The sequence below is a fragment of the Acinonyx jubatus genome, chromosome C1, assembly GCF_027475565.1.
Source record: "Acinonyx jubatus isolate Ajub_Pintada_27869175 chromosome C1, VMU_Ajub_asm_v1.0, whole genome shotgun sequence".
Taxonomy (NCBI): Eukaryota; Metazoa; Chordata; class Mammalia; order Carnivora; family Felidae; genus Acinonyx; species Acinonyx jubatus.
Genome location: NC_069381.1, coordinates 144822404 through 144842806, shown reverse-complemented (window position 1 = coordinate 144842806; position 20403 = coordinate 144822404). Strand labels below are relative to the sequence as shown.

The following is a 20403-nucleotide window of genomic DNA, read 5'->3' as shown; positions in this document are numbered from 1 at the left end:
TGATTAGGTACATGTCTAAATTGGACTTTCATGTAAACCAAACTAAAGGGTTACATCTGAAGGAAGATAAACTGCCAAAACATTAGAATTAGATTTATCAAAAATTAATAATTTCAAAGGATGCTATAATTATAAAAATTGCAGGCTCAGATATTATTATTCTTTGGGGATTTTAAAGTCTTGTTGTTTACAGTCCTTTTAAAAATTCATTGTTGTCTTCCAATTTTATCATGGCTTTCTATTTTAAACGAATCCATTGCCGTAGTAGTCAGTGTAAGGTGACATCTCCATGCTGAGAAATACTCATGGGACCCCTTGTGGAATTGTTCTGCCATCACATGAACAAATCCATTTATAGCTCATTCTCTGAGGATTCGGTGCGCACCTGACAGGTGTGCCAGCCAGGGTATTTTTCCCCTCCATAAACTGAAAGGTGCTCTGATTTTTATATTTCGGAAAGTGCTATGAAATATAAGCATACAAAGAAGTGCTCTTAAAGTTTAACATAGGAAGCATTTCCTATCTCGGGAAACAAGTACACTGATTTCGATTATGAAATTTTGTTCATAGGGATGTAATGGGAAATTGGAAGTAAAATTTATAACCAGTTCTAAATTGAGGATTTCACACTATGTAAGCCCCTACTCTCTTAGTAATGCTAAGTAAATACTATTACCTGTTTACTGAAATACTTTTTGTGTGATTATCATGTACAGGACATTGGGTTCGGTTAAAATAGGATTATCTCACATCAGTCTTTTCCACGTGAACAAACTGCTTTCTGTGAATGTGTTTGCTGTGGGAGAATTTATACTAGCATGAACTCTAGGACAGAGAAGTGTAACTTCTCCCTCATGGTCAGTATTTTCAAATGCCTTCTCTGAACAAGGCTTTGCTATGAGCTGGGGAAACTGGTAGGAGATACGGGTGCTACTTTCAAGGATCTTTCATTTTTCCCGAGTAAAGGGTTGGCTTAAGAAAAAAACAACCTGAAATATTCCTTGAGTAGTTACCAACTAATTTCTTTACAAATATGTATCATTTGAGAATATGTGTTTTGATGACATATGAATAAACTAATTTTTAGGTGCATGTGGGGAAATTAAGAAAAACTGTGGAGCTGATTTAAATTCTCCTTTCTACATTTTATTAATCTCATCTCTGCCTAAGTTAAAGTTCTAAGTTCCCTGTGCCAAAGATTATATTCTTCAATCTCACATTCCTCATTCCTTAAAATATAAAAACATTATTTTTCTTAAATTGAGACAAAAGTGGACAAAAGAAGATTTGAAGATACCCAGTGTCCCTCACATACTCCCAGAAGCCCAGGAACATAAGAACTGTCAGGAAATATTTTTATGTGTGGTGCAACCTGCATGCTATAAAATCATGAAATCATTCCAGAAGACCGACAAGACGGTGTATGCAGGTAGCCATTTTTAGACTGAGCACTAAACAATGGAGGGCCCATCAATAGCCCATCTGATTGTTAAAAGGCAGAAATGATTTTCAGGCTATTTCTCATCGTTCAGTTGGATTTCTAGATTACGAAATCTGCCCTCGTTCAGTACTTGAGGTTCATGTTGATCAGAAACAACCTGTTTGACATGATTATTCTTGCTCTGTGATTATATCTTTGCTGTTCCCTATAGTGGAGTATGTTGGAGAGATCCAATTGAATAAACTTCTGCCTGAATTATTCCTGGTGACATTTGTAAGGGTCACTGTAAAGAATAGTAGGCTAGGACAAGCTCTAGGTCGTGGAGGGCTTCCTGCAATTAGTGAGTACAGAATTAACACAGGAGTGTTAGACAAATACACCCAGTATTTTTGACTTAGCAACTGAGACCCATTCTATTTCACATCTGTAGACTTTCCACATGTAAGTGCAGTTCCATGCTGTTTTATATTAGACTGATTTATCATGAATAGAATTCTTCATGATGATCTTTTCTTACCTCCCATTTCCCTTGCTCCTATATAGTTTTCTTCATATTTTTTATTTTCAAAATTGCTTTAGAATTGTTCCCCAGATGGATCATGTATTCCTTAGTAGGGTTTAAATTCCATCAGGATGTGGACTGTGCCCCACTTTCTGGGATCTTTTCTCAAGAGTCATTCTCAGTGCAAAGTTATACAAAGCAATCCCTTTGGATCCAGTCTTTTAGGAGAGCAGCAAGAAACTAATTCAAAATGCATTTTCATTACCGTCAAGCAAATGTTTGAAATGATGGTATCCACATTTAATGATGTTTTGAAATGGCAGGTTAAAGGAGGTTCATCATGAAGATTTGGGAGATTTTTCGATGCTTAGCATGTCACTCTGTTTTTTGAAAAAGAAATGATTCCTGTTGGGCTAGTTAAAAAGGTAGCTTTGAACATCTTAGAGGCAATGTGTTCTCTCTTGGTTTAGCTGCAGACATTACTTCCACATTTTGCCCCAGAAGCCTGTGAACTACACTAAACTAAACAAAGCCTTTTCACTGATGCCACAGGCCTGTGTCATAGAGGGTTTATGGGGTAGGTGGATGGACCACATCATTCAGTTGACCGTGGTGGCATTTCTTCCATGTGCCAGGACAGAAATGGACCCATCAGAAAGCATCTCAAGGAACATTGTCTTTTTGGGTTGGCTTACTACCTGAGAACAGGCTACAAGCAGGAGGAAGAAATGCTTCCCCTTTTGTGGGGAATAGGTGGGGAGGCAGTTGAAGACTTGATATTTATACATTCATGGATACAACCTTGCAGGGTGGTATCTTTTCAGTTGGGGAAAAACCCTTAATAAAAGGAATAGGAGTGGTTTTAATATTAGTCTGGGGTTTCTTCAGGGGTTTTTTGGATCTTTTTTAAATTCTGTATGCTACTTGCCACAGCAGCTTCTGGGAATGGAGCACTAACCTTATAAATTTCACAAAAAATTCACTTTGGTTCGATGGAGACCTCTGTTTTCTTTGTCTGATTTTGTTTTTCAACAGATGTCCAGCCAGTGCATATCTCTTCAGTCACTCTGAAAGAGTTTCTATTCTTCACTCCACTATAATGTTTTAGTTTCTAGTCACTTGAAGGTCATTCAAATACAGTAAAAAAAAATTCTTTACATAGAACGTAGACATTCTACAAGATTTCCGTGCCAGTGGTCAGTATGGACCATTTGAAGCAATTGATCAAGTCCATAACTCAGTTCTAAGCCATCTCCTGCTAATAGCAAATACTAAGGAGATATAAATTAATTAATTCAAAGGTCATAGAAGTCTCATAAACATCAGTAAGTTTTGAACTTATAATAAGGACAGAGAAGAGGTCAGCAAGGAAGGAAACACGGGGATCATGAGGATCGTGCCCATATTTTTCTTTTCGTTTTGAGTATTGCATCTATCTGTCCATCGTTCTTTTTGGTTGTTGTTCTTTTGTCTTATCTTATTGTTGTACATTCATCTGCCTTTCACATGACTCTCTCCAGATGTCCAGAATCTTCTACCTCATCTGGATCAATGTTCTCTTCTCCCTGCCTTGCTAATACTTCCTTTCCTTCTGTTGTCTTGGTTCAATGTATTGTAGAGCTTATATAGGGGAGATATTTGTGAGCTAGGCTCTCACCCATCTGGGTTAGTGCTTTTCCCCATTCCCATTCTATTCTACTTAATTTTCTAAGGAGTGAAATAACATGAATGAACAACGAAGCACTGCCCAAACCATGGAGGTGCTTATAACATGGAGAATGCATTTCAGTTGGCACAGTCAATCTCAAATGGGAAATTATTGAATAATAAGCGTTCTCCTATGATCAAGAATATAAAACCTGCTAGAAAAACTAATATGCTCATCAAAGGTAACTTATTAAAATGTATTCTTAACTGTGCTACTATTTCCTTTTGCCATGACTCATTTGGTATAGACTACAGTTCTTCTTCATTTATCTCCTGTAGAGATTATAATCAACATTTGGTTTAGAAGATAGTTTTACAAATGTTTGCTTTAAAAATTGCTCAGTGTTTAAGGAGCTCTTTCTGGATGTTGTTGCTAGCCTTTTCTAGCTGAGTAATCTTTTTTTATTACTAACTCGTATCAGTAAATTTGTTCACAAAAGTAGAAACATTGCCCATCTGTAATAAACATCTCTGAGAGCTGTTAACCTTCACGAGAGCAGTACACTTTTATAGAGAGTATTCTATTTTCAGGGTTGCTGACCTTTCGCCTCTTTATTGGTTGCCATAGTGATGATCTGAGCTCTGCTTAATAGAGCTTTACTAAAAGGAAGACAATCAATAAGCTTTTTAACTCTAATGTTTATATTGATAGTTCCTGATAACATATATCGGAATAAGATATAGCCTGATAAATGTAGCTAATAGTGGCATTTTATTTTTTGAATTTTATTTTTTAAATTTTATTTTTATTTTTAAAAGCATACTCAAGTAGATGTTTATGTAGGTTGCAAGAGATTAAATGCTTTCTGTGGCTTTCTTAGAATTCCTAGAATAGCATTGCGAGGACCTAAAAATATAGATACAACTTGAAATGTAGATTGAAAGACCATAGTTAAATGGATAATAAAACTGTTTTATATTAGCAAGCTTTAGAAGTTGCAAGTACAACAGTTAATGATTTCTAAAACAAAGTCAAGTCAGAGAACTCTTTTAGTACCTTGTCATAAGAACATTCAAGGCCAACCTCTTCTCATATGCACCTGTACAACTTCTAATGACTTCAGAGGAATCCTGAAACCTTTAGGAGAGGGAAAGTTGGTGATCTGCCAGAATTCCTGGGGCAAAGTAGAAGAGCATGGATTATGTTTGTTTCCAGAGTTCACTAAACAGTTTTAAATATATTACTTATCAATGATAAAAATATATATGTATATATTTTTATGATTATAATGAAACTTTCATGAACACATTTTTGACGAATTTGATTCCTTTTCCTTGAGAATGAAATAATATTTATTTTAAATTTGTCTTTACCTATTCTGGTTGACATATTGTAAGTAAAATGTAAGTGTATTTAATATAAGAAGCTCTCTAGGATTGCAAAGAAAGAATTCTGAGGAATGGCTTAATTCACAAGGTCCATTATCACCGTCATTGGTTTAGACTCTAAGGTGCAGGTGCTGTGCGTTGCTTTCTATGCATTCTCTCCAACCCTCTCACTGGGTATGCCTAGTCAGCTGGGGCAGTTTGCCCAAGGCACTATAGCCACAAATGGAGAAAGTGTCATCTCACTTTGGCTTCTCTTTCTCCAAAGTCTGCATTCTTCCACTTCTCCTTGATGTCTGAGAACCTAAGACTCCAGAATTCTATTCCTATATCCCATCAGATACTTCCCAAGGCTTATTAAAAACAAAAACCAGCATCCCTAATGATAGGACCCAGTGATGAAATTAAATTGATGCTGAGGCTGTCTTTAGTGAATGAAAAGAAAATGAACTATGTGCTCATTTCAGGTGTCAAAATAATTTCTTTGAAAAATACAGGAAATATCTGTCATCATAGATTTTTTAATGTATCACTATTTCCCCTAAATTAAAAAGATTTCTTAAATGCAAGATGAACTTTAGAAAAATTGGCTGTCTGTGTTTTAACAGGAGAGTCACAAATTTGATTACACCCTTTATGTTGCTTGGTTTCAATGATCATGTTTATTTTTCTAAAACTAAAAACCTTATCCTTTGCTTACTAAGAACAAACTAGTAGAACTTTTAGCGGTTCCACCATTTCAAGATTTATTCGTCGTCTCCAGTTGTCAACACTGGGGATAGAGTTGAGAACTAAGCAGACAAAATTCTTTCCCTCACGAAGCATGCGTTCTTTGGAGGGAATTGAATAATGCCTGGGTGGCTCAGTCGGTTAAGCATATATAATGTGCCAGGTGGTGATACAACCCAGGGATTAAAACACAACAGCAAAAGGGTGGAGGATGAACCAGAACCCAGGAGGAAGTCCTACTATTTCAGCGAAGGTTCAGCCAAGACCATCGCGCCTGGATGACTGCATTGGTCCCCTCCCTCTGTCTCTTCGCTTTTTACTCCTGCGCCCCTCTGCGGCCACGTAGGATGAACCTTAGATCCCGTAGTTCGCCTCCTCTAAGTCCTGCGACAGCTCCTACTTGGAATAGAATTCACAGCCCTTCGCTTAGCCTACCAGACCCCACAGGCTCTTTTGTCTTGGTTGCCTCGCTCTCTTCTGCCTTCCTCCCCGCTCACTGCCCTCCAGGCACGGGTTGTGCCTGAGCAGCCCGAATGGGCCTCACCTCGGGGTCTTGCACACTTGCTTTCACGTTGCCTGGCGCGCGGCTCGCGGAGACCCTCTGGGCGTTGCTCCCTGTCGCCTCCCAGAGCGGCTTCCAGGAGCACTCTGCCGCCAAGGGGCATCCCCGCGGCACGCGCGTGCCCCTCTGCTTCCTCACAGTGCATAAGGCCTCTTGTCGCACATCCATCTGTTCAGTGGGCGTGTGGGAACATAAGCAGCTCCAGAGGAAGGATTTGGCTGCCGCACACCGCTGTATCTCCAGCACCTGGAATGGTGGCAAGAGCTATTGCAAGAGCTCGGTAATTATTTGGGGCATGAGTGAATGAACGTGCTCCAAGGATGGACTGCTGAGGAATGGGGAGAAGATAGTAGAAAAATGGCAAATGCCTTGGAGGATTGAAAAGGGCTCCCGTGTGCTGGTGCTTTCCATGATCCTAACTCTGGCTCCCATCTGGATCCCATCTCGATCCTAACTCTGGCGTGCTGGGTAGCTCCACATCAATGATGCGAAATTTTGGTGATCCTGGTTACAATTTCTAAGTATCTTAAATGGGTTGATTTATGGTCGTGTTCTTTCTTTTTTAACTGAAGCATCTCCAAATGCCCCAAAACTCGGACCCATGGAGCTGACCGTTGTTATTACTGTGCCAGTTTGCCTCCTGTCCATGGCAGCGGCGCTGATGATATGGGCGTGCCAAGGTCGCCAGTGCACAGACAGGAAAAAAAAGAGACAGAATGTGGAGGAACCCCTCTCTGAGTGCAATCTGGTAAATGCTGGAAAAACTCTAAAAGATCTGATATACGATGTGACGGCCTCTGGCTCTGGCTCTGGTATGTGCCCCCTGTCCATTTTGCAGTAAGAAAACTCACATTTAAAAATAAATCAAAACAATTTCTAACCTGTAGAAAAGGGCCCCAGTAATATGAATTGCATCATTTAGAGTGCTCAGCGTGGTACCTGGTAAGTTCTGGTATAGAAACCTGTTTTAGGATTTGATGAAGAGAAAAAAACGTCACGGCTGAAAGAGTTAAGTCTTCTCAGTTGCCTTGTCTGCCTTTAGGTGTTCCGAGTCTCACTTTTATATTCCTTCACAACTTATTTTTTGAAGCAAGAGAGAATTTCTCTTCTCCCCCCTGCCTCCATTATGGTTGGTGATAATCATTGTGGCTCTCTTAGTAATGCTTCATGGGCACAAACGTTACCATACTTAAGGAATTGGGTTCTGGGGGAAAGATGTTAGTTGTGCAAAGTGGTATTCTTAGAGTGCCCTTGCTCGTGGTTATGAAAGTCTTCAGAATCCGCAGCATCCCCTGGGATGTGTGTGTGAAGTGAACAGAGAGCTGACCTGAAATCAAAATCAAGAATGTGTTCTAAAAGCATAGAAACAGAGATGATAGGGAACAGCACAGCACTCCTCTGCTGGCTGTTGCCGAGGTGAGACGATAACTCTATTCCTCTTGAATGGAACTCCAGAACCCCTGGTGAAGCCATTCAAAATACGAGGCTATTTTATGGCCTCACTGAAACTTTTTCTTAGCACAAACCATATGAGGGCATTTTGGGTTTCTGGTGACAGAGCAGATTCCTCCGTAATAACAGACTCTCTAATCTGGCCTTTCCTCATGTGTACATCCAGGAATCCTAAGGGCATATGGTACTGCAGACATGTGAACTAGGGTGAGCCGAGGTGGGTCACCTCAGAAGGCCCTGGATCCCCTCTTGCTTTGGAAGAATCATTAAGGATGATTCCCCCAAGCGGACTTTGAGAAACTCCCCAGCCCATGGCCTTTAGGAGCGTGGCACGATTAACAAGGGCAGACGACAGAGTGGCGGTAGCATCTGTATGAGCATCCGTATTTAACATGAAGCAGCTTTAGGCTCACCAGAGTCCAGAAAAGAGAGGCCTAATTATGTCATCCAGAGAGCGCACACAGTTTGTTGCTTCTGAGGGCAAGACTGCCTGCTCTCTCATTGAACAGGGTCTCAGTGTTTATGCCATCCCTGCATAAATTAGATAGCATGTTTTCAAAGGAGGAATATTGGAAAGAACTGTCTCCAAACTGCAAAGTTTGTAGAACTAAAATCCAAATTAAATTCTTGCATAGAAAGCTGGCATTCTTCGTTTAAAAGTAAAACTGTCCAGAATTGGTACTCAGTCCTCCCTATTACATCCTGGGGACTACTGTTCCCTAATTTCCTGAGCACTGGTGACATTCTAGGCACAAAATATGAGCACAGAGAGCTCTTATTTGTACCCAGTTCCTTGAAACCTTATATAGTATCTTTATAAGGTTCAAGTGATTAAATAACCTCCTATTTAATATCCCCCCCCAAAAACTTCAGTTCAGTTGAAGATGTTAAATAGAAATGTGTATTTTAGAGCTACTCCTGGAATATATTTAAGATGACTAAGAACGTCCCTTTCAATAAAAATTAATAGCGATATTATAACTGGAGACTGGATATTTAGTTTAAGAAAGTAATCATGAGTCAGGACATGAAGTAAAAAAATTAATATTAAGATTTGTGGTGTTTTTGTGCATCGTTAAACCTAAATCTGGATTTATTAACTGTTGGGTTCTTGTCTCTATATTATTCTAAGATCTTTTAGAGAGAGCAAGAGCGAGCAGGGGAGGGGCAGAGAGAGAGGGAGAGAGGGAGAATCCCAAGTAGCTTTCCCACTGCTAGCACAGAGCCCGACGTGGAGCTCGAACTCACGAACCACGAGATCATGACCCGACCTGAAATCAAGAGTCAGACACTTAACCAACTGAGCCACACAGGTGTCCCAGGATGTTCTAAGATCTTTCTTAAAAAGAAAGCTGTAAATATACCAAAGCACAGATGATTTTTTAAAATGACCAGTTTCAAAGAGTTTTAGGCACTTTTTCTCCAAGTCAGATACATACATTTGGCAGTGAGCACTGGCTAAAAATGCCTTTGGTAATCAGAGAGAATGGGTCCAGCTGCAGCAATGCCTCCATCATGAAAACTCATTCACTGAGAGGAAATCAGGTGGTTCTGCTTCCCCTTTGCTTTTCTTAACTGGCCAGCAAACTGTAGGCAAAGGCAGTTTTGTTAGATGTTGAGAAACCAAAATCATGAAAGTTATCCCTGACCGGGTCAGGGACACATTTCAAAGAGATGGAATACCTAAGAGGCAAGTGGACCGATGTTCTGCGGGACTGTTTCTGAGAACGGATCGTGTCTCAGGTGGCTTCTAAGAGTCTGGGCACATTGCTGCTTTCCTCTCCCCAGATAACACTTCTGAGGAGTAGTGGCATTACTGAAAGTTACCTTTCCATCAGATAGGCATCAGCTTCTACAAACCCTGGTTTAAAAAAACAAAAGAAGAGTGAAATGAACCTACATGGAGAAGCGGAGCCCATGTTTCTTCTAATGAAATTTCTAAGCGTATAAGCAGAACTAGATTGTTTGGAATGGTTGCCTTGAAAGGTACCAAAGCAACTTTCACCGAATTTTAGTGTCTCAGCTTAATTGCCTTGCTGAGTACCTTAGATGATGTTCTCTTACTTTGCCCATGGTCTGGGGCATTGGTCATGCACTTGATCAATTTGCAGTTTGAAAACACAGGCTCATCTAGCTCTGGTGTGATGTTTTTGTGAGTGTGTGTGTGCAAGATGGGAGAGGGAGGAGAGAGTTTGAGATTGAAACTTGGCCTGCTAATTGTTAGTACAACTTTTATTGTGTGGCCAAGTAGTAAAATTGACTGTAGTCTACAAAAAACAGCCTTTATAGTTTGCTGCTGGAAGTCTTCCGAGCAGGAGAGGGCTGGGGGTGGGGTGGTATCCACTGAATGGTGAGAGCAAGAGTTTGGACTGAAGACCTGTGTTTTAGTTGTAGCTCTGCCTCCCACTACGGCCTAGTTCTGGGCAAGTCTTCGATTATTGTGGGACCCCGATTTTCTCATCTCTAAAATGATAAAGTTGGACTAGACGATCTCAGAACTTGCTGACCGTGGGGCTCCGTGACTAATTGTTAAGACCCATAATAGCCACCTTATAGTCTGTGCTTGTTTAGCCACAGTGGGTGGTTCTCACGAGGATGAGAACATCTGAATAAACCGTGGCACATTTCAGGAGCAGAGGCTGAAGCCTGCAGAGCTCAGAGGGCTGTTGCAGTGAGAGGTTCCGAGCCATCCCACTACAATGATAATAACTAAACATGACTTTCCAGAGTACGCTTGTACTGTAACCTCTTTAACTATTTTCCTCTAATTATAATTGTAGTAAGTACCCATTGTGGAAATTAAGAAAATGTATGTTAGACCGAAGAATGTGACAATTCACCCCGATCCCACTAAATAGAAATAACCGTCAGAGCATTTAATAGATTTCCTTTTTAGCCTTTTTCCGGTGCCTATTTTGAATAGCTAGGTATGCTCATTTAGATGGATAGAATTTACTGTGCTATTTTCATTTAACGTTATCGCAAAAGTGCTTTCGCATGTCATTAAGAAATACCTCATAAGCAGCATCATTATCACTTACTCTCAGTAATCCGTTCTCAGAATATTAAGGCCTAGCCATTATTGATCACTTAACATACCAGGTACTATGCTGGGTGCTTAACGTGATTATTGATTCTTGGATTACCCCTATGGAGTAATCCCTCCATAGCCCCTGTTTTTTAGATAAGGAAGTTGAAGCTCAAAGAAGTTCAATTACTTGCTGGTGGTTATGTTGCACAGCTGAAATTTGAACGCAGGTCTTTGTTATCTGTTCTCTTAATCTCTGTACAATGTTTAACAATTTTTCTATTATCTGATATTTTTCCTTCTATTTCCTATAAACAACATATTAAATATTTTGACATAAATATTTCTGCATTTTGCAGTTAAATCTTTAAGAAAGAATTCTAGGCATGGGGTTATTAGTTCAAAGAACCTGAACTTTTTACATACACTCAGAATATATTTTCTTTGAATTTTTTTTTGTTCACAGAATATCCATTTGATATTTTCTATGACTATACCTCACTTTTAGTGTAACGTGATTACCTCCCTTGATTATTGAATTTTATTCTTCACTTCGCAGTTTTACACAGAGAGTTCTTCTGCTCCCCCAGTTGTACTAGAAGCAACACATTTTATTTTAGAGGCTAACGGCATATTTTTTTAACCATTAAAACGTGACTGGTTTTGATGGGCAAATCGGGGAGATTTGCAGCAATTCTGAAAAATCAAATATATGTAGCAGTAGTCTATGTTCAGGAAATTTTCATTTGTGAATATGAGAAGAGAAAATCATAGTAAGAATTTGGAGTATTCCTTTGAGCAATGGTTTGACATTAAGGTTTGGTATAATGGTGCTAGTTTCTTTAAAATCAGTAAAATTATTAAAGCACTTAAATGTTTCCCTATTTGTGTGAAAATAATGGCCATTATGATGGTTCTTTTCTGGCACTCCCTTGTTTTTAATCAATTTCATCTTTTCTTTGGTTAGGTCTACCTCTGTTGGTTCAAAGAACAATCGCAAGGACGATCGTACTTCAGGAGATAGTAGGAAAAGGTAGATTTGGTGAGGTCTGGCATGGAAGATGGTGTGGGGAAGATGTGGCTGTAAAAATATTCTCCTCCAGAGATGAAAGATCTTGGTTTCGTGAGGCAGAAATTTACCAGACGGTTATGCTGAGACATGAAAACATACTTGGTTTCATAGCTGCTGACAACAAAGGTATTTTCTTTTTTTTTTTTTTTGATTTAATGTTTATTTATTTTGAGAGAGAGAGAGAGAAAGCACAAGAGGGGGAGGGGCAGAGAAACAGGAAGACACAGAATCTGAAGCAGGCTCCAGGCTCTGAGCTGTCAGCACAGAGCTGGACGTGTGGGGCTCAAACTCACAAGCTGTGAGATCATGACCTGAGCCGAAGTCGGACGTTCAACCGACTGAGCCACCCAGGTGCCCCCAACAAAGGTATTTTCAATCTAATTGAGTTCAGCAAGTAAAAATGTTATGTCTGTCATCAGATCAAACTAAATAATGTCCTTGTTTTAATAAAATCTAGTCTAATTTCTTTATTGAGGATAGAAAATGCTTTTCCTCTTCTCCACGGATAAACATACAGATCCATACAATAAAGGCAGGGCAGACGAGTGATATGAAATCATGACGATGCCATAGCCAGGTTGATATTTAAAGTATTTGGTGACTGGTATGGCACAAGAATCGACCAGTCAGAATAGAAGATTCAACTGGAACAGAGTCCTGAGAGAACCCTGCAGTGCTAGCTTTTATGCCTTATTTTCTGGTTCGTGGAGAAATCTGGAGGCACCTTGTCAGGGGTTGGGGTGGGAGGTGGGGGAGGTTGCTTTGGGTGTCTAGGGCAAAGGAATGGGATTGGAATTTTGAATAGCAGCTGTTAGCTGATGAGGACAGAAATATTTCAATATTTTAATAACTGGCACAGACATACCAATGAATGCTAGCTGAATATCCACCTTTGCTAGGACGGTACCTCTCATCTGTATGAACAGGTTTCAACTCCAGAATTCCAATTTTCCATGAACATTATCAGAATGGCAGCCAGCAAATCAATTCTAGTGAAATTTTATATTAATGTACTTTGAGCATGATTTATATGTTGAGGCTTAACATCAACAACCCTAAACAGTATCACTTTTTGAGTTTTGAGGAGCAAGGCAGAACATCAGTGTCTTGGTATTTAAATCCGTATTTGGAAAATATGGTGTAAATCCCTGAGTAATAAGGGACTGGGTATAAAGTTTGTGAGTTACCTGTACTTTCTTCTTTTTGCATAGATTTTAGTCATCTAACTGTGCATTAGTTCCCTGAATAAAGGGAGACAAGGCACAAAGGGAAGCAAAAGTTGACCCACTCAATGTTTTTGACTTGAATCAGTAGTATTCATGAAGAACTTTGGTGAGGTAGAGATTGTAACATCTATCTAAAAAACAGATGACCTATGGGTATCAGGGACTCACCATTACCTATGGAAATTAAAATCTATGGTTATTTTGATCTATTATAAGCTTTATTGTTATTAATTAAATGACATAAGAGAGGCCTGGAGTTATTGTACATTTTGGTAGCAATTGTGTTTGCTGATGGTTTGTGTTTTTTCATGTGGGTAGGTATAGACTGAGTAAAGCCAAGATGAGCTTTAAAAAGAAAGATGTTCTTTCCAAATTCTCAACTACATATACTTTGAAAATATATCCAGACTATCGAAAATGAGACATTTCTTAGTGAGCTAAGAACTTTTCCTTCCTAAGATTGAGTTGAAGCATACCTACTGATTAGATTAATTAGCATTGTTGTCTAAGCAGTAATGACTTTAGTTATATGGATCATCTTGATGGGTCTAATTTAATCATAATGTTTATTTGATTATAAAAAACAATAGGCCCAAAAGACATCATCCCTGATGGTCTCCTTCTTCAGTTTAACTGGTCTACCTGTCACTGGCTTACTAATCAGTGGCTTTGTGCATGCTTTCAAATGACCTCTAACATTGCTTTCATCCTCATTTCTAAATCTTTTGTGGTTCTTACAGTTCCATTGGTTAGTCAACTCTCTGACAAAGACGTTAATGTGAAAGGACAAAGGTAGCCATTGGCGTTGAGCAGAGAGAGGGGTAGGAGTAGGGATTAGTTTTATTCATGGTCAGTTTATTACTGAGCTTTATCACGTTATGTTCATTTTTGTATTCCTAGGAAATTCTATCGCTACCCGGATTTGGAAATTAAATATTTGGATTAAGAGTTAGCTTTTGTAAATAAAGCATTTAATAGGAAAAGTCCGGAGCAAATGTTTATTGTGGCTTCCTACTCTGAGCATCAGAACTGGTCAGGGCTTCCCAGGGCTGTTGTAGACTCCATTCCAAAAGCTAAAACTAACTCTAGGGACTCTAATACCTACAGAAGTTTTAAGCTAATTTCTGTTCTGGTAAAAATATTTCATAAGATGGATTACCTTTTGGTTAGATGAAGTAAATTATTTGAAAATGTTTCATAACTGGCTCTTAATGTAAGCATTTGGGGAAAATCAACTTCATATTTTGAAAAGTGAACAACATGAACATTCTTAGAATTTTCGGGCTTTTATTATAGTGATAATACTTTGTGTACATTTGCTGCATTTCTGGTTTTTATTGGAAAAATCTTTCTTAAAAGCTCAGAGTGATTTATAGCACAACACTGAGCCTAAGAGCATCTGTCAGTAGTTTTTCCTATAATGTGGTGTTATCAATGTATAGAGAGAATAAGAAAGAACTTGTTCACTTATCATAATTACTCTCACAGCTTCCTATAGCTACAGTATGTATAACAGGTTTTATTATATCAACATCTTCAGGGATTCAGTGAGAAATTTTACTTTACTAACTTGGACTGTCAGCATCATCACTAAAGTAATTAACTTTCCTTTGTTAACAATACAGATTTATTTTCAATACTGACATTTGCTAAAAGCCTTTGGTTTCTTCCTTAACATAATACAGTGATTTTTAATGCAACAAAATGATTTTTTTTTCCATTTAGATAATGGAACTTGGACTCAACTTTGGCTTGTCTCTGAATACCATGAACTGGGCTCCTTATATGACTATTTGAATAGAAATGTAGTAACAGTGGCTGGCATGATCAAACTGGCACTTTCCATAGCGAGTGGTCTGGCCCACTTACATATGGAGATTGTTGGTACACAAGGTACGTGTTTTCTTTCTAAGTTCTCTCTGCTTCAATATGAGGATGGAAACACCAAATTGTGTTTTAGTGCTTCCTTGTATTTTAATTTATTCCAATTATCAAATGTAAAGAAGCACTAAGGTGCTTTATAAAACTGAGGGTATTATCATGATGCAGGCAACTCTCATCTATATACTCACCATTGTGTATATTAGCCATAATAATGTTTTTATACTGGTGGCTCCGGCTTTGCCATTTAGCACATACACCTGGGAGATCTTACTTGGCGGGGGGGGGGGGGGCAAATGCTCTATATTCAGAGAATATTGATAGCTTAAATATTTACCTTTGATAACTAAAATAATGGGAGATGGTAATGTGATCTTGAAAAGATATTTACATATCATGTATTCAAAGGCCAAATAATATGCACTGTCCTTACTATTTATTGAGTTAATAGAGAATTGGCTCTAGAAAGTCATTAGTCCAGACAGGGCAATAATTCTCTAATTTGGATTCATGGGCCCTTAACCTCTTAAAAACTACTGAGGATCCCAAAAGTGTTTGTGTATTTGGGTTCTACCTGTTAACATTTACTATATTATGAACGAAAATTGAGAAATGTAAAAAATATTTATTAATTTACTGAATGCTAATTAACCGATTAAATGTGAAATACGTTTCAAAAATTTACATCTTTTAAAAAAATTGCATCCTTTTTTTGTAATACAAAAACCATATCTAGTGAAAATAATGGTTTTGTTTTACATCTTTGCAAATCTCCTTAATGTCTGACTTAATGTCTGGATTCTCATGCATGTTCTTCATCCACTTGGTTCCGATATGTTGTTTTGGTTGAAGTATGTGAAGAAAAGGTAATATCACACAGATATGTATTCAGAAAAGAGACTCAAAGACTCCCAGGGATTTTAGGGTCACATTCGAGAACTGCTGGTGTAGGGTAGTAAAAGTTTGAAACATGTTTGTAAGAGAATATTTGCTATATTCTTACGTGGTTGTAGCGATGCCAATTCTTTCCCTGTTCATTCAACAAAAATTTATTAGTGGCCACCAAGTGCCAACAAGTGTTCTGAGCATCAGAGGCTTGCGGATGAATAAGACACAGGCCTTTAGGCAGCTTACAGTCTAATTGGGAAAGACAGATAGACACACATGGGAATGAACAATATAGCCAGTAATAAGGGTTCTGAAGAAGGCAAAACAAGGTACTCTGTGGAGAATGACTGGGGATGTGGGATGTGTGGTCAGGCAAGACTTGTCTTAGGAGGTGACATTTGAGCCAGGTCTTCAACGTGATTCCCTTTGGAGAGAGTCAATCTTTAGTAACAACAACAAAAAAAAAAGAGTATTTTTTTTCTTATGCTTCATAGGTAAACCTGCGATTGCTCATCGAGATATAAAATCAAAGAATATCTTAGTGAAAAAGTGTGAAACGTGTGCCATAGCAGACTTAGGGTTGGCTGTGAAGCATGATTCAGTACTGAACACTATTGACATACCTCAGAATCCTAAAGTAGGAACCAAAAGGTAAGATGACTAGCTTTGGTAGCACCCTGAGACATGTGACTGCCTCCCAAACGTGACGTCATGGGATGTGTGTGTGCGTTTTGGTGTTTTTGGTGGCGAGTGGTCTGAATGGAAAATCATTAGGCCCAAGAAAGCAAGAAGTCTTCTGTGGGTCATTGAGAAGTCAGTGGCATAATGCTTATAAAGCAGGGACAGGTGGCATTTTAGTTGTATAGACAGTAGTCATTTGGGTAAGGCATCCAGTAGATATGTATGGTGGAAGAGATGGTGATACATTATTTTTCGTGTGCCACTTTCTGAGAATACATTTTCCTAGGGATAGGAGGAAAAACATGTCATCAGTATATAGCTCCTCCAAAGCCTTTATACTTATAAATGCACTGAAACTCAGGGCTAGATCTATTTTTTCAGGTTCTAAACAAGAGATGTCGAATCAGTATATTGAGCAAGGTAAGTGAGGGACTCTAAATAAATACATACATGTGCTATTGTACTCCCTTAGTATTTAAGGACGTGTAACAGTTTTTGTATTTACCTGTAATTGTACTTATCCTTAAGTCTCCCAAACTGATGTATATTAAAATAATAGGAGTTTGGACATATTTCCCACGTTCAGGGAACAGAATCTCTGAAGGTTCAGAACAAGAACGAGATAAACAGAACATACTGCGTATGTATTACGACAGGCCCGTTGGGAGTGAGATTTCTGCTGTTTTCTTGTTCTGGCCAGCCTGTAGCCAGCATACTTCCATTTCCTTTTATTTGAACATCAGGTTCATGCTCCTTTGATATAATTCCTGGGCTCTTGACCTTGAAATCAGAAACAACCAAAACATTTTCCTGGAGTTGTTAAAGGATCTTGCGAGTAGGGAATTTCTGGTTCAGTTGGCCTCCAAGCCAGATTAGAGATTCCAAGCCCATCACTCTGAGCTCTTCTCTTGGTTCCCTAGAATTTAATGAGGCCCCAGGAACACGTCAGGGCAGTTTGTTCAAACCAGGCGGCCCTATGGGACCTTTCTTCTTTTCCCTCTGAAAAGCAAACTTCAGCTTGCCCATATGACAGTCTCCACATTAGGGACCCCCAGGGAAGCCTTGGATGCTGGATTCCTTAAGAGGATCTAAAGCTTTTAAGAGTTTGGGAGAGTACTGCACCCTGATCTTAATATTTTGGGAAATCATCAAAATCTCCCTAGGACAGCTAGACTCAGTCAGGTCCTGTGGCCTGTAGATATCTTTTGTTTAGTTTTATTCAAACAAGGTTGTAATTTTCTTGTAGCCAATGTATATTGTGTATATATTTTTTGAAACCAGTATAAAATAAAATTGTTCATTCTTAGAAGGTATTTAGGGTATGCTGCTGAGCACTGCATTATTGTCCTGGGCCCACCATGAATAAGAGATGCTTCTTGCCCTCAAGGAGCTTTACATGGCAACATTTGTTGGTGGGAGTTGAGTTCCTTTCCTCGAGTGCTTTGTTTACTGAATTTCCCCCTAGCTTGTTTTTTGCAAGTCATTTGGCTCCTGGCACTTGTGCTTTGACACTGAGTAGGATGACCTCTGGTTTTATTTAAAAATTTTTTTAATTATGGTTCATTCAATAACTGTATTATTTAAATTTAATTTATTACAGTGACTTAGATCTACTTTTAAAAATGATGTAAGCTATCCTAATTTATATTTTGTGACAGGATTTATTAAGATTGTATTTTACTGGATTGCTGTAAAGTCATACACAGAATCTGAAATGTGCATGTTTTTCAAGGTATATGGCTCCTGAAATGCTTGATGATACTATGAATGTGAATATCTTCGAGTCCTTCAAACGAGCTGACATCTATTCTGTTGGTCTGGTTTATTGGGAAATAGCCCGAAGGTGTTCAGTTGGAGGTAAGATGTTGGGGATAATTTTGTATCTGTCTTTCCTTGATGCTTTGAATGTAAGATATGATTTTGTATGTATTATTTTCTAAGCACCATATTGAATCATTTTTTAAAATTTAAGAGACTACCTTTTAGGGATAGCTTTCCATTGGCAAAAGTGGAGCATCCTACGTATAATGCTGATTTTATATTGTGATTACTGCTTAGGTGGGAGTGACATTTCTCCTGATAATTCTGATTTTCTTAATGATATTTTGCACAGCACTTGAAAATTTTCTTCAGTTTGTATGCAGTTAGCCGTATCCCTACTTAACATTTTTTTTCCTTAGTGTTTATTTTTGAAACAGAGACAGAGCATGAGCAGGGGAAGGGCAGAGGGAGAGGGAGACACAGAATCTGAAACAGGATCCAGGCTCTGAGCTGTCAGCCCAGAGCCTGACCCGGGGCTCGAACCCACGAACTGTGAGATCATGACCTGAGCTGAAGTCAGACACTTAACCGACTGAGCCACCCAGGCACCTGCTTTATACCAGAAATTAATACCCTACTTTATACCAGAAATTAAACCCAAAGATGTTAAATGACTTAACAAGAGCCATAGGAGTTGACGTGTTCTAGAGTTCAGGCTTTTCCTGTTTTGTTTTGTTTTTCCCTCTGTGATAATGCATGTGGAAGAGAGGAAGCGATGGTGGGCAGAGGTGAGCATAGACTAACTTCCTGACTCAATGCTCCTAGCAGTTCAGAGATTAATAATGAGAGGAAGAGTTTGAAAGGATGAAGCCCTACAAATGCAGTCTGAGGGAGTTGTGGCCTCAGCGGAGAAAAGTTAACTACTGTTAGAAAATGGATTAGAGTTTTCACGTCCGAGGAAGAAAGACTTAAAACTAAGCTGTGGTTTAGCAAATTCCTGAATATCTGACTTTAGGCAAGTTACTTGGTCTCACTTTCCTCATCTGTAAAATGAATCATAAAACTGACCCCTTGGGCTTTGAGGATCTAACAAATTGATTTAATTAATTAATTAATTAATTAGTATAGAGCATGCCTATAGTAAACATTCAATAAAACAACTGTCATTATCAAACCAACTTCAGCTTTTATATTTCGCATTGATGTCATTTTGCATTACGCTAATCTCATTTTTTTCAAATGAGTAAAAAAATGTTTTAAGCTTCCAAGGTTAAAATTATACTTGAATGAGAAAACATAATTTTCCCCCTTTTATTCACAGATGAAATAGTACACCATTCAGGAAGATGAAGCTATTTATAGAAGCAATAAAATTACAGTAGGATTTTGGAGCCTGGGATTGAGTTTCAGATCTGCCACTTACTAGCTCTATGACCTTTACCAAATTTATGACTCTGTGCCTCAGTTTCCTCCTTCTATAGAGTAGGGATAATACGGTTCCTCTTTTAGTCTGTGGATTTGAGAAATAATTAGTTGAAACATGTAAAGAATGGAACGCCTGGGTGGCTCAGTCGGTTAAGCGTCCGACTTCAGCTCAGGTCATGATCTCGCGGTCCGTGAGTTCGAGCCCTGCGTCGGGCTCTGCTGACCGCTCAGAGCCTGGAGCCTGCTTCAGATTCTGTGTCTCCCTCTCTCTCTGCCCCTCCCCTGCTCATGCTCTGTCTCTCTCTGTCTCAAAAATAAATAAACGTTAAAAAATAAATAAAAAAATTTAAAAAATTAAAACATGTAAAGGGCTTAGGACAGTGTATGGCAAAAAGCATGACTCAAACATGTTTGTAACAAATTTTTTAATTCATATTAATAATTGTCTAGGGACGCCTGGGTGGTGCAGTTGGTTAAGCGTCCGACTTCAGCCAGGTCACGATCTCACGGTCCGTGAGTTCGAGCCCCGCGTCAGGCTCTGGGCTGATGGCTCGGAGCCTGGAGCCTGTTTCCGATTCTGTGTTTCCCTCTCTCTCTGCCCCTCCCCCGTTCATGCTCTGTCTCTCTCTGTCCCAAAAATAAATAAAAACGTTGAAAAAAAAAATTAAAAAAAAATAATTGTCTAGATGTGCTTTTAGGTCATTGTCTTTAAATTTTCTTCA

The 20403-nt window shown here is 38.9% G+C and overlaps 1 protein-coding gene across 2 annotated transcripts in view; it reads left to right on the top strand.

Annotated features, from left to right (window-relative positions):
* ACVR1C (activin A receptor type 1C) overlaps positions 1 to 20403 on the top strand; it is an 83248-nt gene that overhangs the window by 49258 nt on the left and 13587 nt on the right. Inside the window, exons 3-7 of one of the 2 annotated variants that reach the window (XM_053215096.1) lie at positions 6900 to 7079; positions 11715 to 11945; positions 14771 to 14938; positions 16309 to 16465; positions 18228 to 18352. In XM_053215096.1, the coding sequence (XP_053071071.1) occupies positions 6900 to 7079; positions 11715 to 11945; positions 14771 to 14938; positions 16309 to 16465; positions 18228 to 18352 (861 nt within the window). Of the gene's footprint in view, positions 1 to 6839; positions 7080 to 11714; positions 11946 to 14770; positions 14939 to 16308; positions 16466 to 18227; positions 18353 to 20403 lie in introns of both variants that reach the window. The other variant, XM_027055727.2, reaches the window with a different exon arrangement.